The 22,228-nt window shown below is 36.4% G+C and overlaps 1 protein-coding gene across 7 annotated transcripts in view; it reads left to right on the forward strand.

Annotated features, from left to right (window-relative positions):
- Window positions 1-22,228, forward strand: part of Ralgapa1 (Ral GTPase activating protein catalytic subunit alpha 1) — a 217,023-nt gene that overhangs the window by 179,074 nt on the left and 15,721 nt on the right. For all 7 annotated transcript variants that reach the window (XM_085697620.2, XM_085697618.2, XM_085697619.2 and 4 more), the window contains 2 exons: window positions 5,274-5,432; window positions 7,027-7,154. In XM_085697620.2, the coding sequence (XP_085553746.1) occupies window positions 5,274-5,432; window positions 7,027-7,154 (287 nt within the window). The remainder of the gene's footprint in view (window positions 1-5,273; window positions 5,433-7,026; window positions 7,155-22,228) is intronic.

Raw genomic sequence — 22,228 nt, forward strand, 5'->3', positions numbered from 1 at the left:
CAAATGCAAATGGACTGAACGTTGTTGATGTACTTATTGCCTGTACATATTGTATATAGTTATCGTACTTGTATATAGTTTTCTTATATTAATTATAGCCTTTTTATTATAGACAAAGATGGAAATATAGTGATATAATATTTGTATTTTAATAAATACATATATTGTTTGTAACTAGATAAATATATTATTTGTATTTTAATAAATCCAGAACAGGCAGGATTGTTACACAGAGAAACCCTGTTTCAGAGAGAGAGAGAGAGAGAGAGAGAGAGGATAGTCTAACTTAGGAGGCAGAAATAGTTACCTTCCATGATTTCTAGTACCCAACCCCATTTCATGGCACTAAGGAAGTAAAACATTAGCTCCAGATTCTTTGTTGATAAAAATGAATGTGTTGTATTGCCATGAGTGGATGTTTTAGTTCTTTTGTACTACTGTAAAAAATGCCAGAGATTGGATGACATACAAGTTTCTCCTGACAGTGGTAGGGGCAGCAACATCGGGAGACGGGCAGGTCAGTGTCTGTTGAGGAGCCACTAGCCTGTTCATAGATGACACAGTAGCCACATATGTTGAAAGTGGCAAGCAAGCTCTCTGGAGTCATATATATATATATATATATATATATATATATATATGTATATATATATATATATATATATATAGAGAGAGAGAGAGAGAGAGAGAGAGAGAGAGAGAGACAGAGACACTAACCCCTTTGAAAATGATGTAATCACCTCTCCAAGTCCCTACCTGGTAGGACCCAAATTCCCAATACCATCCCAGTGGAGGCTAACTTGTAAGCTTTAGGAGCATGCAGACATCTATAACAGTGGCAAACATCTGATTTTACAAAGGGGTGTAAAACAGGCCATGCCCCTGAAAATACCAACACTCATCAACTCTAACAGCAAACTAGGATTATTAAGCAGATGGCTTGTGAGTACTTAGATAATGAGGGGGTGATCACTAGGAGCCATGTTAAGTTCGGCACAACTTAAAACTGAATTTGTTTTAATAGGATTACTAGATCAGGACCAACTGTAGACTGTGTTTTTCGTTGTATGTTAGTTGAAGCAGTATGGTCATAATAGTTCGGTATGCATGGTGATGACTGGTTGCATAATCATATTCAGAACACAAATGCTTTAACAGGAGCAAATATTGCAAAGTGTTTCAAGTTTGGCTTCTAGAACCAGATTGCCTGGGTTTGAATATTGTCTTTCTCACTTACAGCTTTTTGTTTTTAATTTTAGCCAAGCTTCTTTATCCTTTAAGCTTCAGATGTTTATATGGAAAAATAGTAGTAATACTGATTGTACTTGCTTTTTAATTGTTGTGCTAATGAAATGAATTATAATAGGACATGTAGAATAGTGTACCCCTTAATAAATAATATGTAAAAATACCCTCAATAAATGAAAGGTGTCTTTTTAAGCAGAGTGAAAACCTGCAATGACTCTGTTATGTAAGCCATTTGATATTTATGTTCAGAACTTGAATGAAGTCATAAGAATGTTAACTTAATGTTAACCCTGATCTAGAAAGGAATGAACCAGCACATTAAATAGCAGAATCAGGCTAACAATAAACCCTAGCAAGCTTAAAGATAACCTTGACTTGGCAAAGTAAAATGGTAACAATAAATATGGAATCCTTTCTTTAAATGGAGCAATTGATTTTACCTGCTTAAAAAACTTTGAGGGTGCCTCAGTAGATGGAGGAGCTTGCTGCCAAGCCTGGCAACCTAAGTTCAGTCCCCTAGAAATGTACATGGTGGACGGGGAGAACAAGTGCCAAAAAGCTGTCCTCTGACTTCCACACTTACAGTGTGGAATGTGTGCAGACACATATGCTTGCGTGCTCTCTCTCTCTCTCTCTCTCTCTCTCTCTCTCTCTCTCTCTCTCTCTCCCTCTCTCTCTCTCTCTCTCTCTCTCTCTCTCTCTCTCTCTCTCTCTTTCTCTCTCATACACACACACACACACACACACACACACACACATACACACAATGGTTTTTTTTTTTTAAATCTGGAAATTATAAGAATTTTTTTAGATTTTTGAGACAGGGTAGCCCTGTGTAGCCCTCACTGTCCTGAAACTTGCGTTGTAGACCAAGCTGACCTTGAACTCAGAAATCCACCCATCTCTACCTTCCAGAGTGCTGGGACTAGAAAGGAGTCGCTACACCTGGCAAGATTTTTAAAAAAGAACTTTGGCTAGCTGCTTGGTGCCATAAAGTTTCAGAAAATAATTTAGTGACAGAGGAAGAAATAGTCCCATTAGAGTTTGCTGTATCAGAGCATATATTTGATATTTATTCTAGACATTGCAGTCTCATAGAATCACCAGAAAACTAAAACAGTAATCCAGCAAAAAGACACTTTTAACCTGAAAAAAAAGTTGAAGATATTAAAATGACCTTCAAGTACCAGAAAAGATATAAAAAGATAGAATACATGTTGAATTCATATGGTAAGGCCCATTTGAAAGAACTAGGTCAGGAAGGCAGGGTTTGCTTCATGTAAAGAGTGTTATGGTTTTCACTCCTTAAAGGTAGACTGGGCTAATTGTGAACAACTACACTCCAACTTTAAAAGTTTTAAAGCAGAGGTCAGATATCTACTCCTTGGAATATCATAGTTGAGGTATTGGGTGTGAAATTACTCCTTTAGGATATCTTCCAATATTAACATCCTATAATGGATAAAAGACTTCAGTCTACACATGTTGACTTTCATTGTATTTTCTTCATGGATTAATGCTGGTCATCTGTAACATACAGTACAGTTTAGGTTCCAGAGTGATGTTAATACCACTTGAAAGTGACTTTAGGTGGCTACTTTGGTTGCCAGTCGTCAGAAAGATCTGTTCCATATACATAGCAGTCTGCTGCTCTTTCAAAAAGTGATTTGCACAGTGTTCAAAATCAGATAGTCTGGATATGGTGGTACACGCCTTTAGTACAAACTCAGAAGACAGAGGCAGGATTTCTGTGTTTGAGGCCAGCCTCATCTATATATTGAGTTCCAGGACAGCCAGGGCTGCACAGAGAAACCCTGTCTCAAAAAACGAGAGAGAGAGAATATCATATAGATAGACACTCCTTTGAGAAATTTTAGAGTACAGAAAAACTTAATGAGTACACCCAGAACATAGTCTTTTAAGTCCTTAAGAGGTAAGGAATAAATAAATATAAATATAAAATAGTATGAAAAGTTTTGTACCAATATAGACATGTGTTTTCTAACTTGTTTTTATTGCTGGCATTATGACTTCTGCCACCTTTCGGTCACTAGAAAGCCAGCTTTGAGTAGTCTCTCAGACACCCCCCAATGCACAGCGATGATTAACATCTCAGTTTAACCATTATACTGCATGTTTTAAAGTTAATGATATCATTAGGACAGCCTCAAACAGCTGTATTTTTAGCATTGGAATCTAAATAATAAAGTATTTTATATCAAACACATGTAGAATGATTTGTTGGTGCACATGTTTCTATGCAAAAAAAAATACAACATCTTGACCAAAAAAAAAAAAAGTGTGCTTTTTTTAAGCTTCTATAGCAGACCTTTAAATACTATGTGGAAGATGGCTGAAGACAGCCTTGGTTAAAAGATAATAGTACAGTGCCTTGTTCTCTTATTTCTTTAGATAAGTGGCACTAGAAATTATAGATAATTTTGGCAAGAGTTCAAGGGTTAATGTAGCAGATAAATAAAAGGAATTTTCTGTAAATTGAGACCTGCATTATTTCAGTTGTCTTGTCTTTCCTAACCTAACTCATTTAATTTTAAAAAGTAAATACTTAAATTCTTCCTGACAGTGTGCTCAGCTTTTACTATCATTTATTACTTCAATTATACTTGATATCACTTAGAACAATCTGCCATTTGGAAATCTCAGGATAGCCTGGAGCTTAGTATTAGATCTGGCTGCTATTGTAACATGTACAGCATATGACATTAATGTATCAGAATTAGATTGGATCATCCCTCCTGGTTACATTTATTTCACATTTCTTTTGTATTCAGTTAACATAAACCTATTAGGGAAGCTGACACATGGGGATGGCTGTATAGGAAGGATATTTTTAAAGTATTTTGATTAAAAAATGAAATTATGGGGCCATAGCTTTTCTAGGCTCTGTAATCTTTTCTTTTTCTTTTTGTTTTTTCTCTTTCTCTCTTTTTTTTTTTTCTTTTTAGAAATAGCATAGTCTAAGTCTGCATTTATGTCATGCCTGTTTGTATACAAAGTGTAAGGAGTTCATTCCTGGGCTAAGGAGAGTCTGAAAAGATCCTTTCAGAAATTGAACTTTAGTCCTCTTTTTGTTTGTCAAACATTAAATTCTTCTATACCTGCCTTATGGTTTTTAATCCAACAATTGCATATATAAAAATAGAAATCACTGTACATTAGCTCAGACTGGCTTTATTCTTCTTTCATCTTCTAAACTTTCCCAACCACAGTGTGGCTAGATACCTGACAGTAATGGAAAAGTCAGGGGAAAGGAGCTACCAAACATAGACTCACATGTTCCAGATACACTAGATGACAGAATTTTATAATAAAATTGATGTTTATACCATAATCTCTATGAGGAAAAGTCAGTAATATACACTGTGTTCATTTTTTAACAACTTACTAGAAACACAACTTTTAATACTTTTCTTTCTTACAGTTTTAATTATTATAACAAACCCTCTCAAGATTGCCAGGAGCACCTTTGTCAGCAACACAAATATCTAAGTAACATTCTTAGGGCCTAATCAATATCCAGGCTCTGTTTGGAGGGTTTCTAAGTTACATTGTGGGGAGGTGCTGAAATTAATTTGTTAGACCAACTTTCTCATGCTGAGTAAGGATTATAAAATGCACAGTCACCTATTGTTTTGCTCCTCTTCTGACTGCCTTCTTCAGACCACCTTGCTACTCATTAGCACTTCAGAAATGCATAGAAGAAGGGGAGAAGAATCTTAAATCAGTCGCTCTTTAAAACAGTCTCTGAGAGGCTTGAGCATGGAATTGGTACAGTTGCTAATTGAACAGAGCGGGCTATGCCTCTTCTCTGCGGTCTTTGTGTCTTGTTGACTGGGAATTAAGAGTGCCTGGTCTTCTTCTTGATGGCTTTGAGTGTTTGTATTTTTGAGTGTCATGAAAATGATCGACTATTTCTCTTCTGTATGCTTTGTTGTCATTAGCTGTATAACTATGCTCACATGGCTTTTATAAAGTACTATAAACTGTTTCCTTAATTTTTCCAGTTAAGACACCTAGGAAATGATGAAGTACACATTGTTTGGTCAGAACATACTAGAGACTACAGAAGAGGAATTATTCCTACAGAATTTGGCGATGTCCTCATTGTTATTTATCCAATGAAAAACCATATGTTCAGTATCCAGATCATGAAAAAACCAGAGGTGAGAACTCCTCCGCTTTTGCCTTAGTAATAGATTTTCAGTTGTAAAATGGGGGAAAATGCCACAGACTCTGTAGCTGTGTTGATTGTCTTAAGCCTAGTTAGAAAGATCTACCCCGGCTAGGGAGACGGCTAGGTGGGACCTGGGTGGAAGTTCCTTTGTGCTTAGCTCACCCTTTAGTGACACAGAAAACAGTTATAGTTCCCAAAAGGCACAGTAAGAACAGCCATCTGTTAGTGAGGTATAGTCAGAGTTCAGCAGAGCAGAGGCAAGATAATCAGTCACCACAGGTTCAAGGCTAGTCTGTGCTACTTAATGAGCCTCTATCCAAAAGTAATTTTAAGATAATAAATGAAATGCCTGCATATATTTTTAAATGTTAAAGAGACGTTACCTGTCCTCCAGTTGCATAGTTTAGATGTACTACAGTATTTCAACAACTATTTCAAAAGTATTTCTTTCTAAGATAATAAAAGTTTGGCATTATTTTCATGTGTTCTTTTTTTAATGAATGCTTTTAATAGAAAATTGCTTTGACAGTTGATTCAGAATCTTCAGAATTCCTTGAATTGGGCCAAGTTTCCATCTGTAAATTTTCCTGAATGACAAGAATTTTTTTAAGGTTTATATAAACCAGAAGTCAGCTCATGACAGAACAAAACCTAATTCTGAGTAGCCTACAAACTGAGAATTTTTTTATATTTTTCAAGCATTTTTACAAAAATTGTAAATTTTACAAAAGTGAGATACTATATGGCCACAAAGTCTAAAACACTATGTCATCCACAGAGAATTGTCTTGCCTTGAGCCACCATTTTTGTCAACCATATTTAATAGTTTTTTGTTTTTTGGGCCTTACACCCAGCTAGGTTAACACTGTACCACTGACCTATATACATCACAGTTCTAACTTGTCAGCTAATAAAAGTGACCATTAGTTATCAAAGCACAGATTTTGTTTTTTAACTGACCAAGCCAAGTGTGTCTTAGGTTCTATACATACATTTTGTCACTCTGACAAAATCTTGGAAAACATGTTACAATAGGATAAATGTATATATTTTGTCTCATAGTTTCAGTCTATGGTCTTTTAGCTTCTTGCTTCTGTGCCTTTGGGTCAAAGCTCTCGTGGCCCGGTCTCTTCCCAGAGCTACCCTTCTAATCATGGTCCTGGGAACTAAGCATTCAGCATGAGTTTGGGGAAGACATTTAATGTCCAAACCATAGAATAAAAAAACTGGTATCTCACAAAAATGATCATCTAACTGCCTACTTTTCATATCTTTACTTAGTAAAGGAATTAATTTGTGTGTGTGTGCATAGCTGAAATTACAGAACTTTAGAAACTGGCAGAGGATATAAATTACTTAATTACACAAAACACATAGTTCTTTTGAGTGGACACCCTGTTGGCCTTGGGCGTTTTGTTTGTTGTCCTAGTATGGGTGATTCATCATGTAAAGAACTGAATTTGAATGTTTTTAATTGAAAGAACAACTAAAGAGGAAGCAAAAACATATTTGTATGCAAAAGATCTTGTTTGTTTTACTCCAGTCTTTCTACAGTTAAAGCTGTGTTCTGATCTCTCCATCAGGTTCCCTTCTTTGGTCCACTTTTTGATGGTGCTATTGTGAATGGAAAAGTTCTGCCCATCATGGTTCGATCCACAGCAATAAATGCTAGCCGTGCTCTGAAATCACTGATTCCATTGTATCAAAACTTGTATCCTTTCTTTACTGTGTGGTTAGTACACTAGTTTACATCTGCTTTACAAAAGGTAAAGGTATCTTTTGTGTTAAGACTTAAAATGTTTCTGTTTATTGAAGTGGCAGAGTTCCTCCCTAATGATTGAGTAATTGTTGTATTTGAATGGTTTGTTTTCTTATATACTTTTAATAAATATTAATCTTAATCTTTGACCTAGTTAGTTAGAATAGCATTATATATCATGCTCTATGCTGGTCTGGAGGTGCAGAAATAATCAAAACAATCATTGAAAAGAATTGAGTCTACATGGAAAAACATATTTCTTCATTACTGTGTTTTAAAAGAGGAGTGTGCAGGCCGTATACTAACAAGGGGCCTGCCACTCAACTGGAAGTTTGTGTTCAGAAACACTTAGGAAAAATGATTGAGCCAGCCTTAAATGATGAATAATCATATGGAAGAGAACCTTCTAAACCGGGTGCAGCATACTAAGGAGACATGAAGGTGTGAGAAGATAGGGAATGCTTAGGAACATGACTTATGGAGCCAGTCTGTCTGACCAGGTACTGCCAACCTGGAGCTGGAGAGCCTCCCTGAGCCCTGGCATACTTGCCTAGGAAATGAACTCAGTGACAATAACTATGTCATGATCTTGGTCAGGCTACAGAACCACGTTTTGTTTTTCTTCTTTTCAGCGTCTGGAATTAAACCCAGGCCTTGCGCATGCTAGGCCATCAATCTACCACTGAGTCATAATCCCAGTACTAGTTACGGTACCCTTGAATCTAACTTTTTTTATCTATAAAAGGATTCCAGCATTATTATGTCAGCATTATTATGAGTGCTCAATCATATTTTATGTAGTTATTATACTATTTATAAGTATTACAATCAATATAAAACATCTCCACCCAAGATTAAGAAGTTGCTTAATCTTAAGTTGCTTAATTGAGCTTTTATATTAGGCTGATTAGTTGCTTAAGGTGAATTCTCAGTTTTACTTTATGACATTTTCAGTATTTTATCATATTGAGATAATGGTTGCCACTTTCGAAAATATTCTAGAATGAAAAGAAATGATTTCTATTAAAATGGTAGGCAGGAAAATTTTTTTTGAAACATCAAACCTGAACAGTTCCTGGCAACAGAATCGCTTGTAGAATACTTAGAATGAGGTGCTGGAGAGATGGCTTAGTAGTTAAGATCATGTACTGCTTTTGCAAAGGACCTCATTTGGTTCCCAGCACACACATCATACAGCTCACAAACATCTGTAATTTGAGCTCCAGAAGGTTCTGATGCTTCTGGCCTCTTCAGGAACCTGTATTCATTCACACAAACAATTAAAAATATTTAAAAAAAAAAAAACACTTAGAGTGAAAACACTACATATCAGACAAATGTTTTCTAAGGCATAGAAAATTGTTTATTCACACAATTTAACAGTAGTTGGCCTTCCATATCCATGAGTTCCTCATTTGAAAAATTCATCCAATTTTATGTGAAAAATATTTAGGAAAAAATGACTTTTTTCTTATTATTCCCTTAACAACTACTGATATGGTACTTATATATTTATTACTATAAGTAGTACAGAAATTTGATTATATGCAAATGCTTTACCACTATACATTGGGGACTTTAGTGTCCACAGATTTTTGATATCCATGGTGGTTCCTGGGTGGGAAAAATACCCTTACATACCAAGAGAGATTTGTAATAATATATATTCCTATTGTTTGTTAACTAAAGAATATTCTATTGTGCAGGATTGGGAGGATCACTTCTGATCAAGAATTGAATATAAACCACATCCAGAGTGACCCCAGCTCAGAAGCGTGAATGAATGAATGGAAGTAGGGAGGAATGTGTGGGAAGTAACGCCTTTACTTGATTTTAGCATGAAGGGTTATATAATAAATTATAACTGGATACTTGATTTACAGGTATTTAAGTATAGGGATATCTATTCATTTTAAGTAACATTCTGGTTTCATAAATGTTTCAAATTTTAAAATGTATGCTTTTGACATCAGATTTTCAGTGAGGAGAAAATTGTGTCTTCTAAAATACACTTAACATGAATTATATCAATACACTTAACATAAATTTTAGTAGGAATTGAATAGAAGTCAGTGTTGAAAGCCAACAGAGCTAGTACTTTAATCCTCATCAAAGAAGTAAAGAGGTAGAATGTAATAAACTCAATTGTAATTATACTGCTGGGTCAGTTATCTTATGCCCAATAATAGTACCTACTAAGATTCCACAGCATAAATTGTGCTATTTATGATCATTAAATGGAGTTTAAATTCTATTCTAGGAACATCTTCTCTAACCATGAATCTAATGTTCAGAAAATGAGGACAGTATTGATTGTCATATGCTGCCCAAATCGATCATGCTAGCGACCAGAATTACAGTAATCTGTCAGTATTGATGACTGTCTTTCAAGCTTTGAAACTCTCCCTCACTTCACTTGTTGTTTCTTACATGACTTGTACTTGAGAAACATTTTCATGCAACCTCTGATTTTGTCAGCTAGGTACTTTTGTCTCTTCAGCTCAATTTGTTGGTTTGATCATACAATTAGAATTGAATTGCCACACTCGGGAGGAAGGCCAGTCAGACTCTGGGTGGCCACTGAGCCAGAGGAGTGCTTCAAGTCTCTTAGGCCATCACTGGATTCGCTACCTCGAAAGAGTTCCAGTTGGTGTGCTTAGTTTTAGGTTTTATAATGGAAATAATTCTAAAACTTTTATTTCATGGTCTTACTAGTTGTGACTATTCCTTAAAGTAAAAAAATTTTTTTCAAAGTTTATTAAATTATAAAAGTTTCCATTTCCGCCACTCCTCTCAACACCCTCTCACTCCCCGCACTCCCCCTCCTCCTCCCTCTCCATCCCTAAGAGCAGTCAGAACTTCCTGCCCTGTGAGAAGTTCAAGCTCTTCCCCCCTCCCTCCAGGTCCAGGAAGGTGAGTATCAAAACAGACTGGATCCCAAAAATTCAGTATATGCAGAGGAAACAAGTCCCAGTGTCATTGTCAATGGCTTTTCAGAAAGACACCGGGCCAGCCGCATTCAGAGAATCTGGTTGGATCACGAAATCGTTTTGATCCTTAAGATTCTTAAGTTTCACTGTGACTCTAAACATAAATGTGTTTAGTATAGTGCTGCCATTGTTTGTGCTTTCTGTTTCAGAGTGGGGGTTTGGGACATGTAGGAATTTTCAGAATTTTTAGTGTATGATCACATTAATAAACCAAGAGCTCCACTCTCATATTAACTGATACATTTTCATATAACCCACACAAATTCCCTTTATATGTTAATCATCTTTAGATTGTTTATGATAGCTATTACAATGTAAATGTTACATAAATAATGAGAAAGGTACACTTTAAGGAATTGGCTTCCCTGGCTGTGGGAATTGGCAAGTGAGTACCAATTCTGTAGATCTAGGAAGAGCTGATGTTGCTGTCAGTCTTAAAGCATCTAGCAGAAGAATTCCTTCTTTTCTCAAGTGGCCTCAGATTGTTTTCAAAAACCTTGACTGGATGAGGCCTCCCTGTGTTACAAAGGTAAAGAGCTTTGCTTGGGTCCACTAATTTAGTAGACAAAATAGACTGCTGTTCAGAAAAACACTGTGTCTTTGACCAGCCAAGTTGACATACAATATTCACTAACATATTATGATTTGCTTTATATCTTAAAATGTTGACGTATTATTATACTTACTATTAAGAGGTCAGAAATACACCTGTAGGTTTTTTTTCTTATGTCATAAATATTTATTGGGGTGTCAAGATGGCCAGGTGGTCTATGGTGCCAGACTCAAGTATATTTATTAAAAACCAGGGCCGGTGGCACATAGCTGTAAGTTCCAGCATGGTAGTACCTGAGACAGGACTTTGTTTGAAGCCACCTGGGCAATAATAACAAGACTCTATCTAAAAAGAAAAAAAAATGTATATGTATACATATATGTATATACACATCTAGCTGTGTCCATATATGTGTATATACACATTATTTACACATTCACAACAATTTTGAGATAATGCAGACATTCAGATGATACTTACTCTTATAAAAGTAATAATTTGATAAGGAAGAATATGGATAGTAATGATTATAATTTAAGATTACAAGCAAATTAGTATTAGAGTCCCATGGAGGAAGAAATTAGTGTGGAATAAAATTAGGAAAGAATATGTAGAAAGTCTGGATCTCAACGGATAGGATTTGAATAGATAGAATGTCACATGCTATAATTCTTTTTTGTTATTGGGATGGGGGGGGGGATGGTTTGGTTTGGTTTAGTTTTGAGACAGGGTCTTTCTATGTAGCCCTGACTGTCCTGGAACCCGCTGGGTAGACCAGGCTGGCCCAAATTCTCAGAAATTCATCTGCCTCTGTCTCCCGAGTGCTAGGATTAAAAGCGTGTGCCACCCGGCCCAGCCAATGTATAGTTGCTCCGATCTATAGCTGGGGCTTTGTATGTATCTATATGTAACATATGTGGTACTCTGAGGTACACAGTATAAGGTACTATACAGTTAAAAGACATCTTAATATGCTTTCCTACCACAACCAATATTATTTGATTTTTTTTTTCAATCTGTGTAGATTGACTTTTTCTTGAATTGGCTTTGTTTAACTTTATCAGACAGATTTCAAAATCCAATGATAATTCTTCAATTAGTCACAGTTAATGCTGCAGTTCTACTACTCAAATGTAAGGGACCTGTTGCAGAAGTATGAGAGCCAAAACTAAATGAATGGTAATTGATTGGCTCCACTAATGCAGTTCCCTTCATCATGATGGACATTGTAAAGCTCCTTAGGGGGACCTCATCAATATTGCTGCCATTCTGTGTTAGAAGAAAATGAGATTCTTGAAGAATTACATAATTTTATGTATTTACTGTCTTTTGTGAAGCATTTTCTTAGAAGATAACATCAATAAATATGGACCATCCTTAATTTAATCTGTAAGAAGGAGATAATTATAGCACCAAACTCAAGATTAGGGTAGGGATTAAATAAAGCTGTTCTGTGAAGAGCACTAGTCAGCCTCCTGTCGTCTCCAGCAGCAGCTTCAACACCGCAGCTGTGTGGGAACTGATGCCATACAGTACTGCTGTCTAAAGCACAGACCTGGGCATGCTACCTGCTTGCAGCAGTTCACTGCCTACTGGAACAGGTCTACATTTGGTTGCTCATCTGCAAACTGTTCTTTTATCTTGCCCTTCCAGCCTTGTAGTTGTCGTTGCAGCTTTGTCAACATAGCTGCACACCTCCTCAACCCCATATCCCTTCTTTGCAGTGCTCGCCTCCTGCACTAACACCCAGGAAGCTACCTTTGTCCAGCTAAACCTAATTCATCTTCTGTGAATGCTCATGGTTTAAACACCAAGAATATGTATCTCTGCTGTTCTCTATCTAATACACTTGTTCATTATGACCTAAATGAAGCATCTTTAGGAGGCAAAAAATAAAAATAATTTCTCCACTAAGCAAAATTATTGCTCACACTGCCTCAAAACATTTTACTATAGTACTTATGTGTTTGTGCACATATTAGTAAATCTTACCTTTCTCCTGATTTCACTGACTTAGCACTGTGTCTGGCCTATGGTAAATGAGTGATAGCTTATTATAATAGAACAAAGGGTACCATTCACGGATGAAGTCTTAGCTAACTTTTTTCTTCAGCAGAAAATTGCTGCTCAATTCCAAGTGTACTCTAAAGTTCCTGAAGTTCACAGTTCACATGTATTCTTATTACCTATGTTTTTAAAGATTTTTTTCTATTGTGTTTTAAGATAGAAAGTGTGTGTGTGTGTGTGTGTGTGTGTGTGTGTGTGTGTGTGTGTGTGTGTTTACACATACGTGAGTGCAGAGACATCAGGTCTCCCTGGAGCTGAAGTTACATGTGGTTACAAGCCTTTTAACATAAGTGTTGGAAGTAAACTCAAATGCTATGCTTAACTACTAAGCTATCTCCCCAGTCCATTAACTATGTGTTTGAAGTTTATGATTAGTTTAATTTTTGAAAAGTTAAAAAAATTTATTTGTAATTCATATTAAACTAAGTTGCATGGGGTTGGAGAGATGGCTCAAAGGTTGAGCACTCATTACTCTTAAAGAGGAACTAAGTTCAATTTCCAGCACCCACTGGAGACGCATAACCATCTGTAACACGAGTTTTAGAGAATCCAGTGTCCTCTTGTGAACTTCACTGACACACGGCATACATGTGGGACATATACATGCATGCAAGAAAAGTACTCACACATATAAAATCAGTCTTTAAAAAACTTTATAACTTAGCTACCACTTTGAAGAGTGTGCTAGGTAGGTAAAATGAGGAAACCTAGAACCAGAAGAAATTGCCTTTGGCACATGTATTAACCAAGCTTCTCTAGAGTAACAGAATTTATGGAATGTACACACACACACACACACACACACACACACACACACACACACACACTGTATCTAAAGGGAACTTACTGGAATGACCTACAGGCTGCAGTTGAACTAATCCAACAATGGCTACCTATGAATAGAAAGCCCAAGAATATAGTAGCTGCTCAGTCCCACAAGCCTGGGTATCTCAACTGGTCTTGGTGTATGCTGAAATCCCAAAGAAGTCGTTTCCAATACCAGTGAAGGAATAGGCAAGCAGGTAAAGAACAAGGAAATCTTCCTTCTCCCATTGTCCTTATATAAATAAAGGCTTCCAGCAGAAGGTGTGGCACAGATTAAAGGTGTGCGATCCTCTAGGCAAGCTGACAACTAAGAATAGACATCACAACACACAAATAAAACAACAGCATATACCTAGGAAGGGTTGTGGTTTTTGAGAAAGGGTCTTACTATGTAGCCCTGACTGGCCTAGAATTCACTATGTGGACCAGGCTGGCCTTGCACTCACAGAGATCTGCTTGCCTCTGCCTCTTGTGTACTAGAATTAAAGGTGTGCACCACCACGCCCCAAAAGTTTGTGTTTTGATTGGTTAGTTGGTGTATTTTCATTAGTGAACATTATGTTTAATGAGGAACATTCATTTTCAGAGATGAATAAGGCAAAGATAATGCAAAGATAAGGGGCAAAGAGTATCTGTTAGGGAGAAAAGTGAACCAAGACATGTCTGACTTTATGGCAGTGGCAATGGAAGATTTTGTACCATTTTACCAAAATTAAAGTTCCAAATGTTCACACGTCATAGCAGCAGAGGGAGCTGGGTACTCTGGGTGCTCACTGCTGGAACATTTGTACCAGTATTATTTGTATCATTAACAATTCCACTGGGAACCTCCATATCTGATGGCATTGGCCTTCATACTTTCTGAATGACTGTCTTGAATTTAGTGGACAAATCAGTTAGCTAGTAAATGTACTCAGAAATATGAAAAGAGGGTCTTTGATGTGCTTGCAGCCATTGTGCTTAAGAGTAATTGTGTTATGACTTTTTCAAGAGTTGAAAATATTCTTGTTTGACCGACAGTCTCTAATTGGAGCATTTACAACTTCTTCTGTACTAAAGACATGGATATTACTTTAAAAGAAATTTTTGGTATGCTTATATATCTCATTGACCTATATTTTGTTGCCGACCCTAATAGTGTTTCTGCAAACAGAGCAGTTCTTTAAACAGAGGCCCTGGATATATATAGCACATCTATAGTGACACTATAGATTCCTTACTACGGAATTTTTTTTAGCTACTCATACTGAATGAAAAGTATCTGCTTGTTGGTGACAATACTAATTTTCTAGTAGATTCTTTTCAGTCATTGTAGAAATCTTTTATCACACATTTTTAAAGTTATTACTGGTTTGGAAATACCAAATCTGACTTCCACTTTCAACAAGGGAAAAATAAAAGCAACCAGCTATAGTGGCAAACACCTATAGAACCAACTTCTTGGAAAGCTGAGGCAGGAGGATCACAAGTTTTAGACCAGATTAGAATGCATAAGTTCACTATGTCTCCAAATTTAAAAACAAAAGGTTTATTTTTAAAGGGGCAAGAACTTTATGGAAGAACATTTGTCTAGCATACACAAATCTCTAATACTGAAAAGAGGTTGAGGGAGGAAGAAGGGGAAGAGGAACCCAAAAAAGAAAGGGAATATATGTGAAACTCTGGTGTGTAATAAATATGTGATGGTAGTTGAGTAAGTTTGTTCTGTGAAATTGAACCAATAATCTAAAGGTACCATATTCTTATTCTCCTGTACTTCCCCCTCACCCTGTGCAGGCTTTCTCTGTGTAACCTTGGCTGTCCTGGAACTCACTCTGTAGACCAGCCTGGCTTTTAACCTGCCTCTGCCTTCAGAGTACTGGAATTAAAGTTGCACCGCCTGGCTTCAATATTATTTTTTTAAACATTGTTGTCATCTGAGATAGAGTTTATCCTCTACCAAGAACTAATTAATATTAACCATTTCACTAAGGATTTTGAGGTCATTCACTTACATATTTGTTGTCCACCTTCAGTCTAGAGACACTGTCAGAGAAAAACTGGAATTGAAAAAGCCACAGCTTACTCCAGGTGTGGATGCAGGGGCACAGTTTTTAATTCTAGCACTTAGGAGGCAGAGGCAGGTGAATCTGTGAGTTCGAAGTCAGCCTCATCTACATACTGAGTTACTGAGTTCCAGAACAGGCAAAAATGCATGTAAGAACTTGTCTTTAAAAAAAAAAAAGTCCCCATTTTGAGGAGCATACAAACGTGGTGTAGGAGAGAAGAACCTGTGAACTAGATTTGTGAACTGCACACAGAGAGAGCCCAGCAGACAGAAGTGACACCTGCAAAGTAGGAGAGGAAGGATTATTCATTGATTAATTGTCAGGGAGAAAAGATGGTGTTGGAATGGAGTGGATTAGGAATGACTTTACCAAAGAATTCTGTTCTGCAGATTAAAAATACACAGGACTTAGAGAAAATCAAAGTTTTTCAGATAGGAAAGGGACGTGGCAACATACAAAGTGTAATGTGGTCAAGAAATGCAAGTTGGGACCAGTCCAGGGTGATAATTGAGTGGGTAAAAACTGAACTATCAGCTATGAAAACCCAGCAGCCTGAGTTCATCCCTCTTGGCCCACATGGAAGCCAGGTGCAGTGCTGTGCATCTGTATCCCCAGCTTGTCTCTGTAAGGTAGAAGCTGGAGATGGGAACCTTGGCCAGAAGCTCGCTTCAGGGCTCCAGCTGCCTCAAAACAAAGGGGAAGAAGAGAACCAACTCACAGAAAAGTTGTTTTCTGACGTCACATGCATTCTCTCTGCCCCATAGGTAAATAAATCTCTTTTTTTTATGCAAACAGATCACACTGTTGGGTGATGCCGGGCAGAGGAAGAGCAGTAGCAGGTGAAGATGAAATGTGTCTAAGCCAGACAGTGTAGCCCGAAAGAAAGAAAAGCAAAGTGATGTGGTTCTAGTGTTCTGACAGTATGGTCCCAGTGACAATCCCTTCAGCTTTTGTATGCCTTTCGCCTGATGATTAGTAGAGGAATAACAGTTTGAATTAATAATTCTTATCCTTGGAGAAGCCTTGCCAATGTATGTTTTATTAACTGTCATTTTCATAAATCTCAATTTTTTAATATTTTATCAAGCAATTCTTGTCAGGCTATTAACAGTAATAGATAGTGTCTCTTTTTCTTAGTGAGATTGAGAAGGCATTTGATAATAGGTTTTGATAATATTTACACACATATTTTTGTAAATATTTAATAATATTTACACACATTTGTCACTTTTTTGAAGAGTATTTGAGATTTTCTGTTTCCTATGACAGGTTCTCTGTAGTGCCGAGAATCAAGCTTAGTGTGTGTGCACTGCACAAGCTCGCTGCTACCTCCCACGTTACTGAGTGTACGATGTGCACTCCCATACCTGCTTTAGACTGTGCATTCTTACATAACAATCTTAACTTATTGTTTTTATGTATTATGCTTTTATACAATACTGGCAAATGAAGTTCTTATGGCCCATCTCTTTAGTAGTAGTGTCCTATTCTTATTGTATCTTGGCTTCATGACAAAAAAAAATAACTACTACTATCTTATACATTTTTGCCAAATCAAGTGTTACAGTATGGTCCACAAATACCAGTCTAGACAATTTCGTCATATCTCAATATACTAGAGGCAAGATAGAGACCTCACTGAGAGCCTGGACATATTGCTCCTAAAAAACATCCAAAGTTGATGTTGGTCTGCTTTTATCTTTAACTTCTCACCTGTGCTGAAACAGGATTTTCTTCCCCATGTTAAAAACCTGTTTTCTGTGAGTAATAAGGATAGGCTGGTATATTTATATTATTATTCCCCACACTGATGCACAAATTGCATTATAGTCTTTGTTTAAATATAAAAAAAAACTGTAGACTCAGTTGATATTTGGGGGATTCAGAGAACAAACAAAGAAAGCTAAGACAGAAATCAGTCTAATTCGTTAAACCTGTTTGACATAAGACCTGAAGTGCCTTTAATCCTTATCAGTTTACTAAGAGTTTTTAAACTGAATTTTATTAATTCAGTAATAGAATTAAAATTAAAGCATGGGTCACAAATCTCCCATTTTCTTCTAAATATATTCTCTCAAACACTACAGTATAGCCTATTTAAATCTTAACTTTTGCTTGCCAAACCACTGTTAGCGTCCATCTGTTCATGCCAGTTGCAAAGAAGGCTCAGTTTTTAGTAAAGCTCTGCATTTCACATAAGGTATGTGAGTGAAATTGCACAGGGGACATGACGGATCCTGATTCCTAGTGATAAACCTTTGGGGCCATCAGGGTTGGCATATGGTCCAGCATGATATGAAGGCTTGGGCTCCCTGGCTTCACTTCTTTGGCGTGAAGCTGATAAAACCTGGCTCTTGAGTATTATTTCACTGGACACCAATCATGGGCAGCAGGAACTGCCCATTTAACTCTCTGTGGGAAGGAAGCCCAGAGAGCATTCACAATGGTACCATTGTCAAGTCGCAAACTGCCATGAACAGCTTGACAGCTAGGGAGGAGGGGAAGGGCTTGCTTTACTAATTGCTGCTCAGAAAAGAGAAGGAGCAAAAATAGCTGCTGTAGAACTGATGTTTCCACATTTACGTACTCTCTTGATACAAGTGTTGACTTTCCTTTAGTACCTACTACTATCAAAAAGAAAGCAAATGAATATATTTAAACAGCCACCTGCAGTACTCCCGTGTTATCATGCGTGTCTGTTTTCAGCCCACCAGCTTCTACTACAGCAGTGTGATTTTATTTCATGATATATCTTTGTTTAGATGAAAGCATATTTTAAATCCATAAAATTTTTAGATGAGAATGGCTTAAAACCCCCACAATTCACATGTCAGATAAAGCTATAAATCTAGTTCAGCTTTCTTTACACTTTGCCATCTTGGAATTCCAAAGTGACATCTGAATATATATATTATTATATATCATATATTGTTATAGAAATGTAAATCAACTGTGTAACAGTTACAGATGCTAAAATAATCTACTAAAATAAATGATTCAGCACATCTTAAGGTCAGTTGTTACATTTACCATTTGATAAGTCACTAAGGGCAGTTTTAATCGTGTACCCTTGCCTCAATGAGTTCTAACTAGTTTTGAGTATCTTTGAAAAACAAGACGGCTTTTTCCTTTTTATGAACTGTCATATGCCCTGGTATATGTCCTTCTGGAACTTTCTGTTGATCATTCTGAAGCATGCAAACAGTTATCTGCTTTTTTTCTTTTTTAAGTTAAGCCTCCAGGAATCTAACTCCACAGTGTATTTCCATGGGTGATTCTTTTTCCAGCTGAAATTAAATTGACTAAGTTATATTTGGTGTTACAATTTAGGCAGCTGCCCTTATATAAGAGCAGGAAGAGCAATTTTTAAAACTTCTTACTGTAACTTTTTATATAATGAGATGTTCTTGTTGAAGTTGAAGAGAGTCAAGTGCATGTTTATAAAATTAGTGAATCTGTAAATTTACTAGAATTCCCTCTCCTTGTATCCTCTTAAGTGATTTTAGTAAATGGCACTAGTGCAGTATTTCAAAAACAGTAATTCATTGAATGCCCATTCTTCCTTCTACTGCAGAATAGATTATATTTAAAGTCAAGATTAATGGACAGATTCTGATGTTAAAGCCCAGTGTCCCGGGCTATCATTCCCTGGGGGCACATAGTGCATTAGTTTAAGCCAATATACTCCTTATCATAGATTCTATGACCACGTTTGAAATGGCAATTTGCTGTGCTTTGTTAATACTTACTATGATAATAAAATCACTTTTCTATATCCCCAATAATTACAGCATTTAAAATCTTAATTACATTAGTGCACGTTTAAGTAAAGATAACACTTAAGTAATTGTATACTGTAAAATCTCACTTTAGAGTTTAGGAAACTTTTTGGTTTGGGGTGGTTTTCATTTTTGTTTTCTGTGTGTATGTTTGTATGTTGTTGTTGTTGTTGCTCCTTTTTGCAATTATCTGACAAGGTTCAAGCTTAATATTTAATTGAAACTCCTACATTAATTTTCTCTGCTTTGATGTACTGAAAATTTGTTCTCCAATGGAACAGCGCAAAGACACTGTGTTTCTCGGACCTCCCAGTAGTTTTAAACTTACTCTAATAGCAGTAATTTTGGAGCAGTTCTTAACTCAGTATGAAAACTTTATTATTACAAATTAATGATAGTATTCTCAAGTATATCTTAACAAGAATAGGTACAAATTATTAATTTTATTACACTTAAAGTACAGATAACTTAGTTTTTCTTTTAGATGTTTTGTTTCATGCATCTTTTTTGAAGGTAGGAGAGGGATATATAAATATTTGGTAGTCATGCTAGTGACATTGGAAAATCACCAATGATTATTAAATCAGGAAGTATTTTCAGAGACTTTATAGGTTTGAATTTTTAAGCCTATTTATTTGAGGCTAATCTTTCTTAATGTATTTATATGAACATTGGTAGAAATGGACTTATCAACTCTTCTAATGTTTTCATTTAGTAATTGACTGATTTACGAGCAATTACATATGGTACAAATGTATTCCACTCCAGCTTTCAGCAATGGGCTATGCTCACACTGCCTTAGCACCTGCTATGGATTTTGAGTCATCTGGCAGCCATGGGACTCCGATAAAGAAGTACCAGGTGTCCTGCCTATCTCTAATTGAGACGCAGGGAAAACAATGCGGACTTGGCAGTGTGGCTAAAGGATGGATTAAAGCCCAGCTTTGTCCGTGCTGACAAATCACAGCTTTTCCTAATGGTGTAGGTAGTCAGCTACTGCAGAACTGCATTAATACAGAATGTCAGAAAGCAGACAGTTGATCAGAACCTGTTGCAGGCTCTTTGAGAAGGACTTCTGCTAGTGTGGTGCAGTTAAACTGTGATATTTAGGAGTATTTGTTTTCACTGCAAGTGAACTAGACTGCATGTTTCACAGCGGAGTTAGTACAATAGGAAAGAAATAGAATATCCTTCCCTTGCCAGATCACTAGTTTATCAGACATTGCTTCATAAGGTAAACAATGTAGTTTACATTGATTTTATAAATGAATAGTGCCTATTAGTTCATCGGGTGCTTGAGTTGTCCTTTATATGTCAGACTCACATAGTACTTTATGATTAATCGTAACATGAAAATTTTGAAATGTAAGATATACATACACATACTGCACATCTCAATAAAATTCATCTTCATGATTCAAGGCTACTCAATGATTTTTGCCTCACAGTATACCATGACCTTCTAAAACTAAAATGTTAAATATCACTTGAATTCTTTTCTTATTTTTTATTTTAGGACAAATATGGGGGTTTTTACTATGGTATATATATTAAAGTACAATAATTATAGATTATAGTGTAGAGATACAAACAGGTGTTTTCAAAACAGCCTCAGAATTTCGCTAATGCTCATTGTCTTGGTCATCTTTGGGATAACATGACTCGTAGCATTTTTTTTTTCTCCTCCTCAAACACACAGATCAGTGATATTGGATATAAAGAGTGCTGAGGCATTCCATTAAAGACCAGGTGTCTAGCCCCACATTGGCTCAGCAGCAGCTTTGTGTTTTGGTATAGTTTGCAGTCGTCCTCCTCAAAGCAAGGAGGACTTAATTGCTGAATAAACGTTTTTCTGGTTTTGGGGTGGACGGAAACAATCAGGCATATGATGATGTAGGATGGTGATGAGTTTTAGGCCAGCCTGAGCCCCAAAACAAGACTGTCTCCAAAAGCATTTTTTTAAAAAAAAAAAAAGATAGTTCATGTTTATTTTAGATCAGCTTTATATGGTCCCCTTGTGTAGAAAGAGGGACATTCAGAAGAATTGCATTTGCATTCCCATCAGCTATGAAATGTGCACTTGCCCCTCCTACTCATCCACGGGATAGTGGAAATTAACCCTGAACTCCTCAGCGTGCCAGTGTTCTAGCTGGGATGTTCAATAGACTTGCTGTGTTAAATGCAATTTAAACTTATTTTTTTACCTGCAATAGATTTAATTGGGAAGTAACCCCCATTATAAGTTGAAGCTCATCTATATTTAAATGTTTTAAGCTATTTATTTATTTATTTATTTATTTATTTTTGTCAGTTTCTCTCACTCTTTAGCACAGGCTGGCCACCTTGAACTCACAGCAGTCCTCTTGCCCCAGCCTTCTAAGCATTGGGGTTGTAGGCATGTGCCACTACATCCAAATAGTGCCTTTGTCTTTGTGCACCAAGCTGAAACATGCCCTAAATGATTTTAAATTACCCCACATCTTATTACCTACATGGATTTTCTTTAAGAATTCTATTATAAAATCACAAAAAAAAATTTAAATGTTAAATTTCCTTTTTAAGAATTATTGAAAGTGGGGGTGCATAGTTGTTTCAGTGCTGAATTATGATGCATTATAATTCTTTTCAGCATTCATAGAATGTTTTCTTTAACCAGTTATGCAAAAATATTTTAAGAGCAGAATCCAGTTTTCCTTTCTGCTGATGTTAAACTTTACATGCTTATACATTGTGCTTGCTTTGGTTTTTTTGTTTGTTTGTTTGT

The sequence above is a fragment of the Myodes glareolus genome, chromosome 11, assembly GCF_982192425.1.
Source record: "Myodes glareolus chromosome 11, mMyoGla1.1, whole genome shotgun sequence".
Taxonomy (NCBI): domain Eukaryota; kingdom Metazoa; phylum Chordata; class Mammalia; order Rodentia; family Cricetidae; genus Myodes; species Myodes glareolus.